This window comes from Convolutriloba macropyga, chromosome 13, assembly GCF_964194025.1.
Source record: "Convolutriloba macropyga chromosome 13, txConMacr16.3, whole genome shotgun sequence".
Classification (NCBI taxonomy): domain Eukaryota; kingdom Metazoa; phylum Xenacoelomorpha; order Acoela; family Convolutidae; genus Convolutriloba; species Convolutriloba macropyga.
Window position 1 is genome coordinate 6,787,920 of NC_134480.1, and position 18,981 is coordinate 6,806,900.

The window sequence follows — 18,981 nt, forward strand, 5'->3', positions numbered from 1 at the left end:
AACTGATCTGACATATTGAATATATCAAAAAAAGATATTTTCTCAAGCGAGAGTCTATTATTTTATAGTTGAAGTCAAAGAATTGAATTGAAAAAAAGACCAATATAGGTCACCCTATCGGTATGAAAAATTTGTTGTCTTGTTTTAGAAGATGGGAGGAATTGATTCGAAAATCTTTCGGCCTTCTTTTGCGCCTTCCTCCAACCAAGTACCCCCTTCCAACATCAATATCACCTACAAATCTACCACTGTACAGAGTACGACAACAACACCCACTATCTCAACACCATTCAATAGCAATAATATCGCCAATCAGAACAGCAATAATGGCAATACCACCAATTCCTCTCGCACCCCAGGGAACCTGAAATCATCACTGGTCTCTTCAACTGCATCTAGTGGTGGGATTAGGTCAGGAGATAACACAAAAGACAACGTCTTCGCCGTTTCTAGATTTAACAATAGCAGCAGCAGATTTCTGTCATCGTCTTCAACCAATTCCCCAAACAACCCTGCGTTGATATCGCATAGTAACTCCTCAGAGCATTGCACAGGCGTTGCTGCAACCGCTGTGATTGATAGTAGCTGTGATTCCTCTAATGGGGTTGTGATAACTAGCAGTAATAACAGAGTTAACAATGTGGCCGATAACAGTGCAGCTTCGACCCTGCCGTGGACTGAAGTTGTGAGCAGTAGTGGCGATAGTGGGGTTGGAAATAGCGCAGTTGCGGGAAGCACTTCTTTCGTTATCGACAGATCTATCAATCGGGACGCCCTCGCTGCAGTTCCCCTGGCCAAAGACGACATTGACCTGATTCTGAACGACGATGAAGATGTGGATGATGATTACAGCGAATGTGGCGAAGATTTAGAAAACGCAGAAGACGATGAATTGGTTTACGAGTCCTCGTCTCATTACGAAAGTATAGCTACATCTACGGTGGGTGACAGTGGCAGTCTTGTGAATTCCCAGCAAGGATTGGGAGCTGTCGGAGTGCAGTCTGTGAATCGTGGAGCAAATTTTCCATCTCATAGTATTAAGGTGAGAAGCTAAATTTTGATGTTTTTCGGTAATCCCCCCACCCAACCCGGCCAAGAATACGACCCGTTGGATGGTAAATCATGTTAATATAGCTGCGTGGGGAAATGGCAAACAAAAATATTTATTTTGAATTTTGTAAAGAGTAGACAGCACTGCATTAGCTAATTGTTTGTAAAACAGCATCCATTAATTAATGACCCTGGATTTGTCATTTCTTACGATGCAAATTTTTGTCTGGAACGATTTTAAATTAAGCAAATGAGCTAGCTTGGTTGCATTGGAAAGAACTGATTGACAGCTTAGTGGGCTATTCATTCGGTTATAAATCGCTCCTGTTTTTGCAACTCGAAACGAATCATGGAGGTTGCGTCTTTTAAGCTCAAGTTGTTTGTGGTGACTTTGATACGGCAACGAGCTATTGACTAAAGTGAGGTGTGCAGAGTATAGAATGCGGGTTCTGGGCGTTTTTTAAGAGCGTTTCATATAATTTTTGGTTCGAAGTGCTCTCTTCAAAAGAAGCAGTTGGGCTGTGAATCAGTTTACAACAAGCCCAATGTAAGTTCTGAAAGCGAAATCGAAGTCAGGATAATTCAAAAGAGCCCTTAATAATTTTCTTTGCTCAAGTTGTCATTAGTTTGTCAATGCTTCTCGGGTCTATTAAGCTTAATACTGATTGATATCACTACTAATACTCTTTATCTCATGTTTTTCAAAGTGATTTGGTGAAGCTACCAAATACATGAAATTTCTTGTACATTTTTGTTGCAATTATTGCGATCATGTTGGGTCTTTTTATGGAATTTTTTTGGCCCGATCGATTTGAATTATATACTCAAGCGGTTTTCAGTCAATTTTTGCCTTTCGATATATTCGTCGTAGAGAGTTGTGAGTGGTATCATTAAAAAGACCATTCAGCGTAGAATATAGAATTAAATAAGACTTTTTTGAAATTCGTTCGAGGATTTATCGAGGTTTAAAGATTCGTGAATAAGAAACCAATCTCCGTTGTTTCTATTCACATTTTTGGAATTTGTTCATCAAATTTTTGTCAATTTTGTAAAACTGTTATAATTGTCCACTAAAGGGTTATTGGTCCAAAAGGATAGAGGAGTGATGATGAATGGTTTCTTCCGAATATTTTAGGTAACACATGCGGTAAATTTTTTGAATTTCTGTCTTTTTCATCAAAAATGGCGTTAAATTTGCCTTTTCTGTCCACTTCGTTTAAGTTTGCCTTCATCAAAAACAGCGTTAAATTTGCTTTTTCTGCCCACTTTGTTTAAATTTGCCTAAAATAGAGACATGAAAACAGCTGACACTATATGTCTGAACTACAAAAGGGGCTTAGTTCAATTTTTTACTTCCTATAACAGAACTCTCGTATCAAAATATTGTCCGTTTTTCGCTAATGTAACTGAGATGTATCCAAAATGCATCGTTTATTTCTGATATATTGAATTTTCTCATTTGCCAAATTATCTATTTTGCGAACATTCGGGACATTTAGGTGTTTTAGTTGGACGCGCAGCTATAACAGGGCGAGTTTTGTTCGCATCGCTGACTCCTAAAATTAAAAAAATTTTCGGATTGTATTGAGGCGTGATCTTTTTTTCTATTAATTTTGTGTGATTTTTGTTCCTAATTGCTCTTAAACGAAGTTCTTAGCAATTTTTGTAATCGTTGTGGTCTTTTTATGCATTTTTTTGGCGTGACCATTTTCGGTTTTTTCTAAAACATTCTCAAGTGACTTTTTCACGATATCGTTCTTCATTTTTGAGTGATCTCTATTGTTCTCACTCCAAAGTAAAACTTGTTGCTAAATAAAGCCGATTGCAGCAGAGCAACAAGAAGAGCTTAATAGACGAATGGGCAATGCTTCTGGTTAGGGATCGAAATATCCATAGTTTGAATCCCGGCGTGGTCAGCTGTTTTTTACACCCATAAAGAAAACTTGATCCAGGCTACAGTCTGTATTAAATTGCCTCGCCCGTGTTCAAGAGCAATTATTCCGAGATTAATCGGTTTTTATTATTTAAAATGCTGGTGCGAATACTTTCAAACCAAGGATCAATTGAACGCAAATCCCCTTGACATGAAAATGAGCTCAATTCAACATAATATATATTTGGTTTCCAGGATGAGATCGTTTTTAATTGCTTTGCAAATTGTTTTTTTTTGTAATTCTAAATTGATTTCTTTTGTTTTGCCTGGAGTGTTTTTTTTCAAACTAATCTCCTGACTTAGTCTCAAGAAGCAATTAAATCCAATCGGCTTCTTCAATTGGTAAAAGTAAAACTAAACCCTGTTTTCATTTCATATCTAATGGCTCTTATCAATTTGTACATTCCTGTTTTTAGAAAATATGTAAAGAATTTTTGCACTTTGCGTTTTTTTTTACCTTACTTCTGTCAATTTGTAACTGTGTCTCAGGAAAGATAGCTCTATCTTCTTTTTCAAGTGAAATGTACTTTAGTTTCCTTGTTAGTTTTCTTGGCTTTGGTACTACAAGTTTTCAAGAAAAAACGTGATTTTTACATATCTGCGCATTTTTGAGGTTCATTTTTGTTTGACAAGTTAGCGCGTTAATGAGAAGTCCAATTGGCGTTTAAGGAACATGGAAAGGAGCGTATTTAATTTTTTGGTGAATTTTTGGCGTTGACGGCCGCGACATCGTTCTCTGGCAAGTTTTATTGGATTTTGTACTTTTACTTGTATTTGTCGGCCTTTTTGTAGTTTTTCAACGGCGAATGCAAAGTAAGCCGATAGGCAAGCAAGCCGACAGAAAAGCAAGCCGAAAGTTATGAAATAGTTATGTAATCTATCAGAAATAATACATTGTCAGCCGTTACAATCAATACTGCGCGTTGTATTATAGTGCATAATGTATTCCAATGCACCAAAACAAAAATGCATCAATTTTTAGACATCTAGTGGGTACGGGCCTCAGCAGACCGCTGTCCATGGCCATGCCTCTCATCCGCTGTGGGATATAATCCGGAAATAGCGGGCCGGTTATCGCGGCGAAGCGCGCCCACCGGCCCGCCAGGGGCAACTTAAAATACGGGTATCCGAAAATTTTTCGGCTTACTTGACCTCATTTTCAAAATTCGGCTTGCTTGCCTCTCGGCTTGCTTGACCGCCACCTTGTTCAACATATTGCGGATCGCAATGCCTTCCTCCAAATTTTTAAATGAACCAATATAATGGTTTCAGTTTATAGCTAATTGTTTAATTTTTCAAACTACCTTTTTGTTCTTGATTTTATCATCATGTCAGCTAGTCCCATTTTTGACAGGTCTTATCAATTTTTGCTGAACCATACAACAATTGTCTTATGGTTATGTGTTTTGGATATGTGATTTATAATGTCTCATACTTTTAATGGTTTCAATCCTGTAGTTTCGTAAAATTGTTTGTTTAGGCTTTATCTGATGCCATTTTGTTATTGTTTGTTATTTGAAATTTAAATTTGTCTTGTCTCGTATTTTCGTTGATTTCAGGTCTCATTGGACATCTAACGCGGCATTAATTTATTCATTTAGTGGTCTGCTGAACAATGTGAATTTTTGTGAAAGTTTTCTATCTCTTCTTTATTGGGTAGACAGTTAAGTCAAAATTGTGGATGAGCGGGGTTGGAACGTTATGTACGTACGCACATTACCGAGCCTCCTTGTTTGTATGAAACATAAGACCGCAGAAAGGGGTATTCGTCCAAGTTTCAAACGGGTGGATTTTGTATTTTTTACACTTTGGTGCTCTAAATGAGTTACAACACATTTCTTAGCACTCGGGGACTTGTATCCAGCACTCGTGCACAAGGGCCTGCGTGTTAGGGACTTAAATCCCTCGGGCTGCTATGATTTATATTATAACATTTAATTTAAACTGCTAAAAATATTGCTCTCAATTTTTACCTGTTTCAGACAGCACAGGGCATTGCCAATGTGGTAAATGACGTATCAGAGAACCTTTTGATAACAACCACAACTAGCAGTGGAGTGACGGGCTCAAATATGCCAGTCTCTTCATCCAGAGGTCGCATGCCGTCCCAGACTCACTCTATTGGGTCTGACCATGGACCTACGATGTCGACGGGGTCCGCAACATCGAGCAAGCCTCTAAAGGGAGGAGTTAGTTTTGCGGCGGATCTACCTGAAATTGAGGTTGCTGTTGAAACTTTACAGGTAAATCATGAATGATATATAATGGGAGGCAGACTTTCGGAATTTCAATGCTAAATCCGATGATTAAACATAATGATGCAATTGAACAAATAGTCAGCGAGATAGTTTTTAAATTTTTTGGCAATTTCGTTTAGTGTATTTTTGAGTTGTAAAATGTATTTTTGAGTTGAGTAACTCGCGTCTACCTTCTTGACAATTATATCAAAGGATTAAGAATCGAGTTTAAGTTTTAAACACTATTCAACTGAGAGGGTCCAAAAATAAGAGGGTCTGAAAGGAAGTATTTCAGGTATCATCTAAATCATCTTAAATTGAAAATAGAATGTTGGGTTATGTTGGCAGGTTTCTCTTCATCGTCTGCACCCTAGCGAAAGCTTCGGCTTTTCTCTGGCTCCCTTAGACCCTCCTGGTGGCATTTTTGTCACTAAACTGGCTATGGACAATCCGGAAGCTCCAGCTCTAAATCTTCTGGTTAAAAATGACCGAATTTTGAAAGTCAACGATCTGGTTATTTCGGATGGAGTACTGCAACATCAACAAGTTGTTGACATCCTGAAGGCATCAATGGATGTTACTTTAACAATTGAACGACACGTGACTAGGGTCACAAACCAACCCGAATCACCGACCTCAGGATTACCCCCTGGTCTCACTTCACCACAATCAACTGCATCTCATAACTCCTTCTCAAGTGACATCAAACCAATTCCAGTTCTTAAGAAGCCAACTTCTGTGGTATCAAATTCAACTAGAGGCAATGAAAAGGTCTCAAAAACTGATGTCACCGCTTTTGGCGATGTTCCACCGGTGGTTCGATCGGATGTTGACGATGATGATGAGTCGCCCAGTCACTATGAATCAATGGAACCAGATGTTAATCAACCAGTCATTCCTGAGTTCGAAGAGATCTCCGTTTCCAGGAATGTTATTGGAGGAAATTGGCCATTTACCCTCGCGGCCGGAATTCCATTTTGGGCTGCTTGGGAGATAAACACACATGTTGACCAGTTCCCAGCTATTTACATTTCATCAGTACCCAAAAATTCCCCCCAATCTGGGTTGTTTATCGGTGACAGGGTTCTGGCAATCGAGGGTCATGATCTGTCACGGCCAGGAATCACATTGCAGAATGCTTTGGATATTCTTGTAGCACATGCATCTGTGAATACGATCAAGTTGCTGGTCAAACATCCTCCACCTCCCCCGCTCGGACTCATGGTTAGTGTTTTCCTAGCGCCATTTGGAAGGAATGGTGATTTAGTATAGCTTAGCTTTCTAATGCCGCTTCAAGAGCTTTAACGATTGTAAAATGGATCATAAATGGTCCTTAAAATTGGTTTGAACTCAAAGAGAAACAATAATTGATGAAACCTTTTATGCCATAAAACGGAGCATTTTTGGTACCTTACATAGCAAGATTAAACGTTTCATGGTAGGTAAGAGTGGTCAACCCGAAAGCCAGTAAAAATTAATTATGCATTTTTTTCGAATGAGACAACCAACCATTGTGTCCATGTTTCGGCTCTTATAGTCTAAATGGATCTCTGGAAGACTCGGAGGGAAGATATTCGACTATGTTTAATATCCGCCCTCCTCTTCTCAGGCAGCTATTATTACTATTCAATGAATTTGATTTGTATTGGGGCATTGTCTTTATTTAAGATCTGTTCACACATTTTCATGATTTTTGAAGTCAAATTGTAGTGGTGATTTTGGTAACGCCGAAACAGGAAGTGGAGCGAAAAAGCAAGTGGTTTTGCGGCGTGAATTTTCGCTCTAAATTTGCAGTAGAGTTAGAAAACGGTGTTTGAACAAAAATTCGGTTTCTCGCTTGTGGTTTTTTTGTTCACTTGCGGCTATTTGACTTGATTTTTACTGTTTTTAATAGCCGCGTCAGCAATTCCAGGCGGTTATTATAGCGTTCCTAATTTTTTTTACAATTCAAAGAATTTGAATTGTATTGGGGCGCTGTCTTTTTTTTAAGATCTGTTCACATTTTCATGATTTTTGAAGTCAAATTGGAGTAGTGATTTTGGTCACGCCGAAGCAGGAAGTAGAGCGAAAAAGCTAGTTGTTTTGCTGTGAGAAATTTTTTCGCTCAAATTTTAAAGTAGAATGAGAAAACGGTGTTCGAACAGAATTCGCTTTCTGGCTAGTAGTTTTTGTTCACATGCGGCAATTTCACTTTGATTTTACTGTTTTTTCGATTTTTTGAATCGGATTATTTTCTAAATGGTTTTCCCAATCCATTCATCGTTCATTCTAGGCCTAGTTTTTGGTTTGAACCAAATTTCAATTTATCGCTAATGGTTTTTTTGTTCACATTTTGACATTGATTTTCTGTTTATTTTTTCAATTTTTTGATTATTTTTAGAAATGGTTTTCCCATTTCACTCGTAGTCCGTTCTAGGTCTAATTTTTTGTGTCGTCAATGAAAATTCTTTGAATTGTATGTCAGGAATTGTCCTGCTATGTTTTTTACTTCCTCAACAGATTTCTGTTTCGTCTTACCCTGACTTCTTGGAATTGACTTTTTCAGTGACTTCTACTGCTTTGCAGTTAAAAGTTGTGTTCGTGACGTCATTTCTGCTTTTAGGTCAATTGCATGACTTACCTCACTCAAAAAATGGCTTCTGAACTCACTTATGGAACTTTTTATTTTATGAACATTTACTAATTAAAGGTCAAAAAGATGCATCTAAGTAGTGCCAAACTTATATGCCCTAATTTCTGAGTAATAGAGTCTTAAATTTAATATCGAATATTAATTTTTAAAAAGCTCCATTAGGGATTTTTCCTTGTAGAGCAAATGTGTCTCTTAATAATGACACTCCGAATCTAGCCCAAAAAGTCTAGTGGTCTATTATAGAGCTGGTGGTCGATCTGTCAATCTTATTTCTTTAGTTGTTTCAATTCATGGTAGGCCACAAGCATCTATCGCGGCTGTTTTCGGCAAGCTGCCGGCTATCTTTTCCATTTTCATCGGATTTTTGAATTGGTTTTTCCAATCCATTCTTAGTCTCATTTTGTGTTTAGTCAACGAGATTCCTTTGAATTGTTTGTGGACTTGTTCTGCTATATTTTTTATTATAATCCAAAATTTGGGGCTCTGTATTTTACAGGTAAGGCCCAGTGGGCATTAAATTTCATTAGTAGCCCAAAGCTGGTTTTGGTATGTTTTCAAGTGCTTAGTATTGCAGCTGCTGGGAAGGCCTTCAAAGGTAGTTTCTGAGCCCAAAATTGTGCATTTGTCAAAGCTCATTAAGGTCATTTGCATGACAATTTTTTTATAACCCATATCTGTTTTTTTTTTCAAATTTTTAAAAGGTTTTGTCACTTATTGAGTTTTTCCGGCCTCAGGTGCCAGAAAATCTCTTGTAGGGTCTCGTAATAGATTGCTGCATAGTGTAGTGGCAACGGGATTGATTTCAACTTTTTAATATCAGGAATTTTTTCTTTGACTTTTTGTCCTTAAGAACGGGATAAACAGGTGGCGCCCAGCGGGCATTAAGTCTCACTAGAGGCACGTAGCCCCGTTTAGTAATCCTTCTAGTGCTTAGTGTGGTGAAGCTACAGGGAAAGCCGTAGTTTAAGGTTTTTCGAATTTTTTGTTTAATATGGGGGCTGGTTAAAGTTGCTAAAGGTCTCTTGCAAGGCATAAGTACTTTTTACGACCATTTTAGTATACGACCATATATTTTGGTACTCGAATTATGAACACAAAAATTTATACTAATTTGTACATTTTTCTTCAATTTTGAAAATTTTTTCTCATTTGAGTTTTATTCAGCCCTAGGTCTCAAGGAACCTCCCCCAGCTTTCATACTTAACTGCGTAGTTTCCTAGTAGTAATGGAATGGTTCTCAACACTTTAAGATCACGAACTCAGCATGTTACACATCTTTCAATGTTTTTCATTTTTTGACATTTACTGTCGTTGTTCGAGTTTTTCCAGACCCAGGGGCCAGGAAACCTTAAAAGAGTCTGATAAGAAAAAGTACAAATTTTTAATATCATTTGCAATCGTTTTCAAGTTTTTTTTGTCATTTTTTAGTTTGTCGAGCCTCAAGAGCCAAGGAACCTCCTCTAGGGTTTGATAGTAGGTTACTGTATAGTTTCTGGAGTTAATGGAATGGTTATCAATATTTTAATGACTCGAGTTTTAGCAATTTTTCAATAAAATTAAAAATTTTCAGTTTTTCGGAAGACTTTCGGATCTTTTTGAGTCAGCTAAACTATTTAAGGCTTGAAATAGGGATATTTGAAAATCACTTGAGACTATGAAAATGTTATTATCTTGAGTTTTAGCAAGATTTTGTTAAAATTTGCAATTGCTTTAAAAATTGATTTTTTGTCCTTTTTTGAATTTAACGATTGTTACTGGCCAACGAAACTTTATAGGTGTTGCCGATGGGTTACATGACAGAGCTCCAGAGACAAAAAATGGTTTCCCACATTTTCACTGTGAATCTGGAAACTTTTTTAATATTGAACTTTTCAGCTTTTTTTGATTTAACAAGGCTAAAAAACTAGAATTTGCAGAGTCGAATCTCATCATGAAAAAAGTAGCTCTCTCTCTCTCTCTCTCTGCTGTTATGTGGCGTAATATCATCTATTACCATCATTAACATGAATGTTTTATTATAAATGACTGAACTAGCACTTTTTGGAAACCACTGTTAATTGCTCTGAAACGAAGCTTGTAGCAATTATATTAATCCTGTTGGTCTTTTCTTGCAATTTTTCGCTTGACCGATTTTTTTACCCAATTGACTTTTCGTCCTCAGAAACGGGATAGAGGTATCGCCAGTGGGCATTAAGTTCACGGTTCATTAAGAATGCGATTCACAGAAACTCTTGTGGAGACTTATACTGATGGTGTGAAGGTCGGTTTTTAGAAATTGATCCCCCAACCCGCCCCCACATCAGCCCCCCTACCCCAATCCCCACCGCTGCACATCGTTGAGACCGTAAGGGCCCCGTGCAGCCAAACATCCCCACACTGTTGCACCCCCCCCCCCGCCGCTGCGCTCACCTCACGCCCCCTCAATTAAGCTAATAATGGCCTCACTAAACCGTTGCTAGCTACTGACGAAGCTAACCGCTCGCCGGTCGTTTGAGGGCAATTCGCTCGACGTTAGTCGGTTGTTTTAAAAGTTTTTTTGAATATATGTCTTGTTTTCAGTTTTATTTGCCTCGTCGGCCGGGTAATATCCTCTGGGGTTCAATAGTATGTTACTGCATAGTTTCTAGGAGCACTGGAACTGTTTTGTAACGTTTTATTATTACGAAATTTTGCTATTTCTTGATAAAATTTTCCAGTTTTTCTGACAGTTTTTGTCATTTTCGTGAGTTTATCGATCTTTATGAACAAAGGAAACTTTTCAAAGCTTGCAAATGGGTTACTGCATAGCCTCAGCAAACAATGAAATGATTCTAAAGTTATCAATATTTTGAATTTTAGCAACATTTCGTTAAAAGTAGCAATTGTTTTTGAATTTTTTGAATTTCCTTTGAAATGTGCTGAGTTTATCGATCTATACGGGCCATTTTAAACTTTTTTAGGACTTGTAGTTGGTTTTTTGAACAGATTCTGGAGACAAAAAAGTTGCTTTGAACATTTTAGTATTGCGAAATTCAGAAAACTTCTTTAGCGATTTTTGTTTTTCAGGTATTTGTCATTTCTCGATTTTTCTTTTGGCCGATCATTTTTGCCGAATAAATATCTTTGAAGGCTTGTGCGTGGGCTAATAGGTGTATTTTATTCGGTCAAATGTAAGTTTACTCTGTTTAGTTTGTTTGATTATATTAGTTTCAACTTTTGAGGTTGTTTTTTTAACGAATTGTTCAGTTGATCTGCTGATCAGGAACAGTAGTTATAAGATTTTTATTCAATTTTTGTATTGTATTTCAGGACTTTTCGTCTTAAGTTATTTTTACTGCTTCAAACAAAATTTTGGTAAGCTTCACCTCATTTTGCCGCCTTTTCGATATTTTGCATGAAATCTTTTTGAGTTCTCTAGGCTGGTTTTATTCTCCGCACAATTTTTTAAGTGATTTTAAAAAGCAGTATTGACAATGGTAAGTGAATAAACCCAGTCAGCTCAATTTTAGATGTCCGCTGCTTGAACTTCGTTCTTATAATTCTTTTTTAACATCTCTAATTATTTTGGCATTAATACTAGCTACTGTATCCTGTCATTAAGAAACAAGGTTATGTCTAACTACAAAATCCAATCAAGATAGTTCGCACTTAAAATTTTTTCTTATAACACTCTCTTATTTCATTGTTTTTCTGTTCCTTTCATCCCAATGGCAATCAATGGCGGCTATTTTTCGGTTATCAGCCGGGTATGTTTTGTTTAAAACTGAAGCATATTTGTTTGTGATTTGAACACTGACTTCCGTATTTAACATACTTCTGTAATAGCTGGATATTAACGTTTAGAGTACTCATTGTGTTTAATTGCTCTAGAACGACGTTTGAAGCAATTATTTGCAAATATCTGTCTTTTTTATGCAAATTTTTTGCTTAACGTTTTACTTTTGTTGTTGTTCTAGGCCCTCAGAGTTTGCGCCTTTTGTGAGGCTGTCTCAGGGTCCGTCCACAAGGTTTCGGGATCGATTTTGCATATGCATCGTATGGCATGTGCCGTAGTCTCTGGTTCTACTCCGCATTTCCGGCAACTGACGTTTTCTGTCTTTCCGATTCTGTGTTGGTAATCTCTCACCAGTGGGCAATAGCTTGATCTCAGTTGTGCAAGGAGCGTTCTGTCAGATCGACTGAGGTTCTTTTCAAGAGCGTCTACCGTCGCCGGGTTCACAGGGGGTTTCTTTCCGATCAGCTTGTTGTCCGGATAATTGGTGATTTGTTCGGCCACAAAATCGGTGTGCAGTGCTCTGCAAGTTTCTTCTGATGTGCAACTTTCAGGGATTCCGTACTTAGCTCTGTAGCCGATTAGATGCCTTTTAAGTCCCATCTTCATGTGTCTTTCGTCTCTCTGGTCAAGACTTTTTTGGCAACGGTGGTTTTGTTCTGTTGCCTTTGCTGCAAATTGGGCCGCTGTCATTTTACAATGGGCTTCAACCGCAATGCACCTTGTTTCATGTCTCAAATGGTGAATGTCGGTCATCTTGGTGCAGCCAGTGATGGATCTTAAGACATCGTTTTGTCTCCTTTCCAATTTGTCCCAGTTAGTCTTTGACAGCTGCAGGCTCCAAGCCGGTGAAGCATATAGCAGTGACGATCTGGTTAAGGCTTTATATACGCACGTTAAACCTTCCTTTTGCAGACCAGATTTCGAACTCGTGAGGGTCCTTAAAACAGAATTTCTTTGGCTGGCAACGTTGTTCACCTTTTCAGCGTGTTTGTTGAAAGTCAAACCGTGGTCGAACGTGACACCCAGTAGTTTCAGTTCGTTTACGGTGGGTATTTGATTATCTCCAAGTTTGACACTCAACTTTTTTTTTACTTTTCGACGACTTTTACACCCTTGACTTTCGTGTTGCTAGATCTGAGTTTTCTCATACACAAGTGTCAACTGTTGAACGCAAGTGGCGGCATTTCACTACTAAAAGTCAACTGAAAAGTGCTTCAAAATTGATGTAAATTTTTTCACTTTAGTTAAGAATTTGTTAGTGGTTACACTGGTATATAATGATCTCTAATGACGTCATTTTAAGCTTCCCTTAGTGAATTTAGTTACTCTCCCCTCAATGAAGTGGGCCACTAGTCACTCGAGAGCAACTTTTCCGACGTTTGTCGGTTATGTTTCAATGTTCAGTAGTTAGTAACCTTTGATAATATTCAAAATGAAATGATATATTTGAGACGTTTTTACCCCCGTGGCGGTACCTCCCCTCTACCCAAACTGCTTCACCTACCCCTTACCTACGTACCCCCTTCTGTTTTTTCGTCTTGTGTTTTGAACCACCCCGCCCCACTTAACCCGCTACCTTCACCCACTCGAATAATCCCCACCCCCAATCCATCCTCCAACCGAACTCATAAGTTTTTGGTGTCAAGGGTAATGTGAAGTGGTTGGGATACCCCTTTCCACTTAAATCCATCGCCCTCTTTTTCGCTGCTCCCGACTCACCGAAAATGGGCTCCTTAATCTTAAGGTAGCGAATTTGACGGCCAACCCCTCACCAGTCGCTTTAGAGCAGTTCGTTCGACGTTAGTCTGATAAGTTTGATAACACAGTAATCGGGAATAATAAATTTCGAGCTTGTTAAATGCTTGTTTTTAATTGCTCTCGAACGAAGTTTGAAGCAATTACTGTAAAAGTGTTGGTCTTTCTTATGCAAAGTTTTCACTTGACCGTGTTTGTGCTTTTGCTCGAGAACATTTTTCGACTTCTTGAGCGACTTTTCCACACTTCAGTTCTTCAATTTTGGGTGATCTAAGTTCCTCTCGTTCTGAAATCAAGTTCATTGCTAAGAGTGATTGTGAGCAAACGGAAACCAAAGCCATTGTAGCTGGGTGGTTAAGATGCCAGACTACCAACGTGCATGTGCAGGGTTTGAACCCCTCTGCGGGCGTCTTTTTTAACCCATTAAACATTTATAAGCTACACCCCTCTAAATAAATTGCCCCGGCCTGTCGTTCGAGAGCAATTTATGTTTTGTTATAGCTGCGAAGCTGTAAGCTGAGCGTAGCTATATTGCGGTGCTCTTGGTTTTTTACAATTCAAAGAATTTGAATTGTATTGGGCGCTGTCTTTTTTTATTTTTTTAAGATCTGTTCACACATTTTCATGATTTTTGAAGTCAAATTGGAGTAGTGATTTTGGTCACGCCGAAACAGGACGTGGAGCGAAAAAGCGAGTGCATTTGCGGCGTGAAATTTTTTCGCTCTAAGTTTAAGTAGAGTGAGAAAACGGTGTTTGAACAAAAATTCGCTTTCTCGCTAGTGGTTTTTGGTTCACATGCGGCAATTTCACTTTGATTTTGACTGTTTTTTCGATTTTTTGGATCGGATTTTTTTCTAAATGGTTTTCCCAATCCATTCATAGTCCGTTCAAGGTTTAGTTTTCTGTTTAGTCAATGAATATTCTTTGAATTGTACGTCAAGACTTGTCCGGCTATGTTTTTTGTTTCGTCGTCTGACGCTCTTTTTTCGTTTTACATTTGTTCACACAGCAAAGCTGAAAAAGTCAAATTTTCTGAATTACTTCTTCCTCTCACTAACGGCATTTGCGCGCGCGACGTCATTTCTCACTCGCTTTAGCGAAAGTTTTTAGGTTATTTGCGTGATTAAATTTTGATCATACGTGACTTTTCTCACTCAATAAAATGACTTTTGCACTTTAAAACTTGGGTTTAATTTGAATTTGTTTAAGGTCAAAGGAACTCATATGTACAGTAAAGGTCCCTAATAAGAGGGATGAATTTTAACAAGTTTTATTAATTTATCGCTGAATGTTTTTTAGCCTAGTTTTTTGAGCGGCGTCGATTTTTTTTTTCAATTTAGATCTGTATCTGTTTCTATCTCTATTATATGGCACGCAGGTCTATTCTTTGGCAGCTATTCCGGCAATCTGCCGGCTATGTTTGTCTATGATTGAGAAGCAACCTTAATTTACCATATCTGAATTGTAGTGAGTTGATAATTCACGATCTGCTGCATGTTTAGGAAGTTGTTTTGGACCCTGGGAATGACAAGATTGGAATAAACATCCGGGGAGGCCTCGACTCCAGATCGACCCCTCCAACCTCGTCAGGGGGGAGTTCTTTCTACTCGGCGGATACTGCAGTATACATATCGGGGGTCTTGCCAATGCACAAAGCAGCTTTAGACGGCCGCTTGAAACCCGGGCAGCGAATTCTGGCTGTCAATGGTGTTCACATGATAAACAAAACTCACGAAGAGGCTGTTCAGAACCTCAAATCTCGAGACCCTTACGGGTTCCTCAAGATCACAGTTTGCGAGGATTACAGTGCTAGCGATATCCCAAACGTGGCTGGATTTGCATCCCTGGGCTTTTCGCAGACGCAGCCCAACGAGGGTGAAGACGACAGTAATATGAGCAGTAGTTCCGACGACGAAAATGGCGACAATGAGTCGTTAGAGGATTCAGATGTTGACGTGAATGACACGGTGGGGGCATCCGAATTACGACAACGAGCTAAAAGGGGTCACAGGAATAGCAGAGGCCGGCAGGCTAATGTCGTTTTCAATTTATCATGACCCTGTAAGTTTGTCTCATCAGCGTGAAGGGTGAAGATGGGGTATTCATTTTTGTCTGCCATTGTGGTGGCTTTTTTGCGCCGTCTATGAATTATCTTTACAGTTCGAGATTTCAGTTAGAATTTTGATGTAACAGCGCAGTCACGTAACCTTACCTAAAACGCAAGCATCGTAAATTTTAAAATTTGGCACTATATGTAAAATTCGGAGCGTGAGAATCCGGCGCTGCAAAGATGTGGCATTGAAACCTAAACGTGAGAATCGCAATTGTAATCACAGCCTTTTGCCAAGTTTGTACAATCAATCATTCAACACATTCCCTTTCCGTCACAATACCGTAGAAGTCCCGATAACTCATTTTATTAAAGGTTCCAAAAATTAGAATTTGAAATTATATACAGGATGGATTTTATGAACGCGTTTACTTTTTTCTTCAGTCCAATTTTCACTTTTTATTTCCTCGTCGTAGAGAAAAAAAGGGGAAAATCATTTTGCAACCCTTAGAGGCTAGTTTTGATTGTTATAACTAAATTGCAAAATTTATTGCCAGTTGAAAAAGAGCTGTTTGAAAAATTGAAAGGAAAACAGCAAAAGGAAAAATGAGTATTTTTCCACACACTCCAAAGTTTTTTTGTGAGGTGTGCTTGCTGAAGATTTTAAATTTTAATTAAACAGTTATTTTTTATGCTATTATTCAAATGTGTTTGAAAACAAAACAAAGAAAATATTTCCTTATGAGTATATATATAAAGACATAAACATGTTTTTTTTTAATTTTTAGCGAGCTTTCTCCAAAACAGATAAATTTTATGCAACGGGAACTGAAAAGTTAAACAGACGATGAATTTTAAAAAAAAAAACATTTGTCACCAAAACTGGTTCTTTAATGGTTATTCAAAAACACAACAGGAAAGGCAACCACGAAAGAACGAATAAAGCTTTCCGATTTAATGGATTCTGATTTAATATCATTCTGATGGAATTTATATAGGATGTCTTAAGTGCTTTCATATTAAATACTAAGAACATTTTTTTGGTAGTGAAAGTATTTCCCAAAATGCTGCAAAGTACAAGCAAAAAGCATGTACATCCTTTGTTAAGGATTCTATACAACTATGATTTTTACAAATTGATCACATGTGGGCGATTTGTAACAAAATGAACAGAAAAGAAAATTGTCACTTGGGAAAGAACGGAGAATATATTTGTAAACACTGCAACCGTCTCAACTTATGATCATCAAACCTGCTTTCTCCGTTAACTCAAAATTAATTGATTCATCAAAAAACAGAATCCACCTGTGGTCCAAAAAGCTCTAATAACGTCTTTTGAAAAACTGCAGTGTATTTATCCGGGTTAAAATTAAATTGCAGTACCGCTTTTCGTTCAAGGCTAATTCGTTCGCTTTTTGTTGCTTCGATAAATGACCCTGTTGGTACATAATTTTGGCTGGTCGTCGTTGTTTTCGTTTTGTTTTTAGGCTCCGGACTTTGATTGATCAGTTCCTCTTTTCGTGGCTTTTCTGATGTTTTTATGCCCTAAGTATTTACAACGAACTTTGCGTTTTTTGTCAGTATTTTTGATGATAACTTTTGAGTCTCAATTGTTGTAAAAGTTTTTGACCTCTTCGTTGTTAAGGTAGCCTGAAGACACTCAAAACAATTGGCAGTTCAGTGTAAAAGGCGGTACGGCATGGGGCTACGGAATTGAACTGTCGATGTCGATGTCGATGAAATGTCGGATGTCGATGAAATGTCGGAGTCGATGAAATGTATATTTGCTAATAGATTATTTTTATAGCCGCGAAGCTGTAAGCTGAGCGAAGCTGTAAGCTGAGCGAAGCTATATTGCGGTGCTCTTGGTTTTTTACAATTCAAAGAATTTGAATTGTATTGGGGCGCTGTATTTTTTTTGAAAATCTGTTCACACATTTTCATGATTTTTGAAGTCAAATTGGAGTAGTGATTTTGGTCACGCCGAAACAGGAAATGGAGCGAAAAAGCGAGTGGTTTTGCGGTGTGAATTTTTTTCGCTCTAATAAAGTAGAGTGAGAAATTTGTGTTTGAACAAAAATTCGCTTTCTCGCTAGTGGTTTTTTGTTCACATGCGGCAATTTCACTCTGATTTTTACTGTTTTTTCAATTTTTTGGATCGGAGTTTTTTCTAAATGGTTTTTCGCAATCCATTCACAGCTCATTCTAGGTCTAGTTTTTTGTTTGAATTAAATTTTCATTTCTCCCTAGTGGTTTTTTTCCCATGCGGCATTTTGACATTGATTTTTTATATTATTATTATTTTTTGATCTGATTTTTTTAAAAATGGTTTTCTCAATTCACTCATAGTCCATTCTAGGTCTAGGTTTTCTGTTTAGTCAACAAAAATTCTTTGAATTGTACGTCAGGACTTCTATGTTTTTTTTTGTTTCGTCGTCTGACTTTTTTTTCCTTTTACATTTGTTCACGCAGCAAAGCTGAAAGTCAAATTTTCTGAATGATTTCTTCCTCTCACTAACGGCATTTGCGCGCGTGACGTCATTTCTCACTCGCTTTAACAAAAGTTTTTAGGTTAATTGCGTGATTAGATTTTGATCATACGTGACTTACCTCACTCAATAAAATGACTTTTGCACTTTAAAACTTAAGTTTAGTTTGAATTGGTTTAAGGTCACATGAACTCATTTGTGCAGTAAAGGTCCCTAATAAGAGGCTTCTGCGGAATGAATTTTAACAAACTTTATTTATCGCTGCATGTTTTTTACCTAGTTTTTGAGCGGCGGCGATTTTTTTTTCAAGTTAGATCTGTTTCTATCTCTATTATATGGCACGCAGGTCTATTCTTTCGCAGCTATTCCGACAATCTGCCTGCTATATTTTGAAAGCTCTATCTCTTCAAAAAAAGTCTAAAATTTGTTGCAACCAAAGCTGGCCATATTCGCAACTTAGGTAATATGCTACGTGTAGTGTGACTGGGCGCTAAATTTTTTTTAGCCTTAACGAAAACCCTTTCAATTTTGTTGCAATTAATAAATTTGAGCAACATTTGACAAATTAAAAAAATATACCGGACTTGAAAAATCATGTCCTAGAAATATTAATTTTCCCGGTAAAGGGTTTAAATTGTTTTAGTACGTGGAGAAAGAAAGGATTCAACGGAAGACGTCTGAGAATGAAGTTGAAATTTTGCCTGAGGTTTTTTTGAACTTATTTATCAGCCTCCCGTTCAACCCTGTTTGCTGTTTACTGCAGCGACCTCACGACAATTTTTTGGTGATAATTTCAATTTAGACTTATTTTATTTGAATGTGATGATCAGTGTCAATATATAATATGGTCTCTCTCTTTGTTTTGCAGTGGTGCTAAGTAGTTTACTATTACTTTATGATGGTCAGAAGGCCCGACCCCTTATGAAACTAGTGTCTCATCCAGTTTTTTGTATCAAAATCTTGGATCTATTCAAACCCCCTCCCTCCCAACCCCCCCCCCCCGCGGTTCTCACCTGGTCCGGAGATGAGCCCACAATTACAACTTATGTTACTATAGAGCACGTTGATTTGTTTAAAATTA

At 37.8% G+C, this 18,981-nt stretch overlaps 1 protein-coding gene across 2 annotated transcripts in view; it reads left to right on the forward strand.

Annotated features, from left to right (window-relative positions):
* LOC142351852 (uncharacterized) overlaps positions 1-18,780 on the forward strand; it is a 75,572-nt gene extending 56,792 nt beyond the window's left edge. For both annotated transcript variants that reach the window (XM_075404082.1, XM_075404083.1), the window contains 5 exons: positions 149-1,042; positions 4,966-5,226; positions 5,569-6,444; positions 14,864-15,422; positions 18,544-18,780. In XM_075404082.1, coding sequence (XP_075260197.1) covers positions 149-1,042; positions 4,966-5,226; positions 5,569-6,444; positions 14,864-15,418 — 2,586 coding nt within the window. In that variant the 3' untranslated portion in view covers positions 15,419-15,422; positions 18,544-18,780. The remainder of the gene's footprint in view (positions 1-148; positions 1,043-4,965; positions 5,227-5,568; positions 6,445-14,863; positions 15,423-18,543) is intronic.
* The last annotated feature ends 201 nt before the right edge of the window (positions 18,781-18,981 follow it).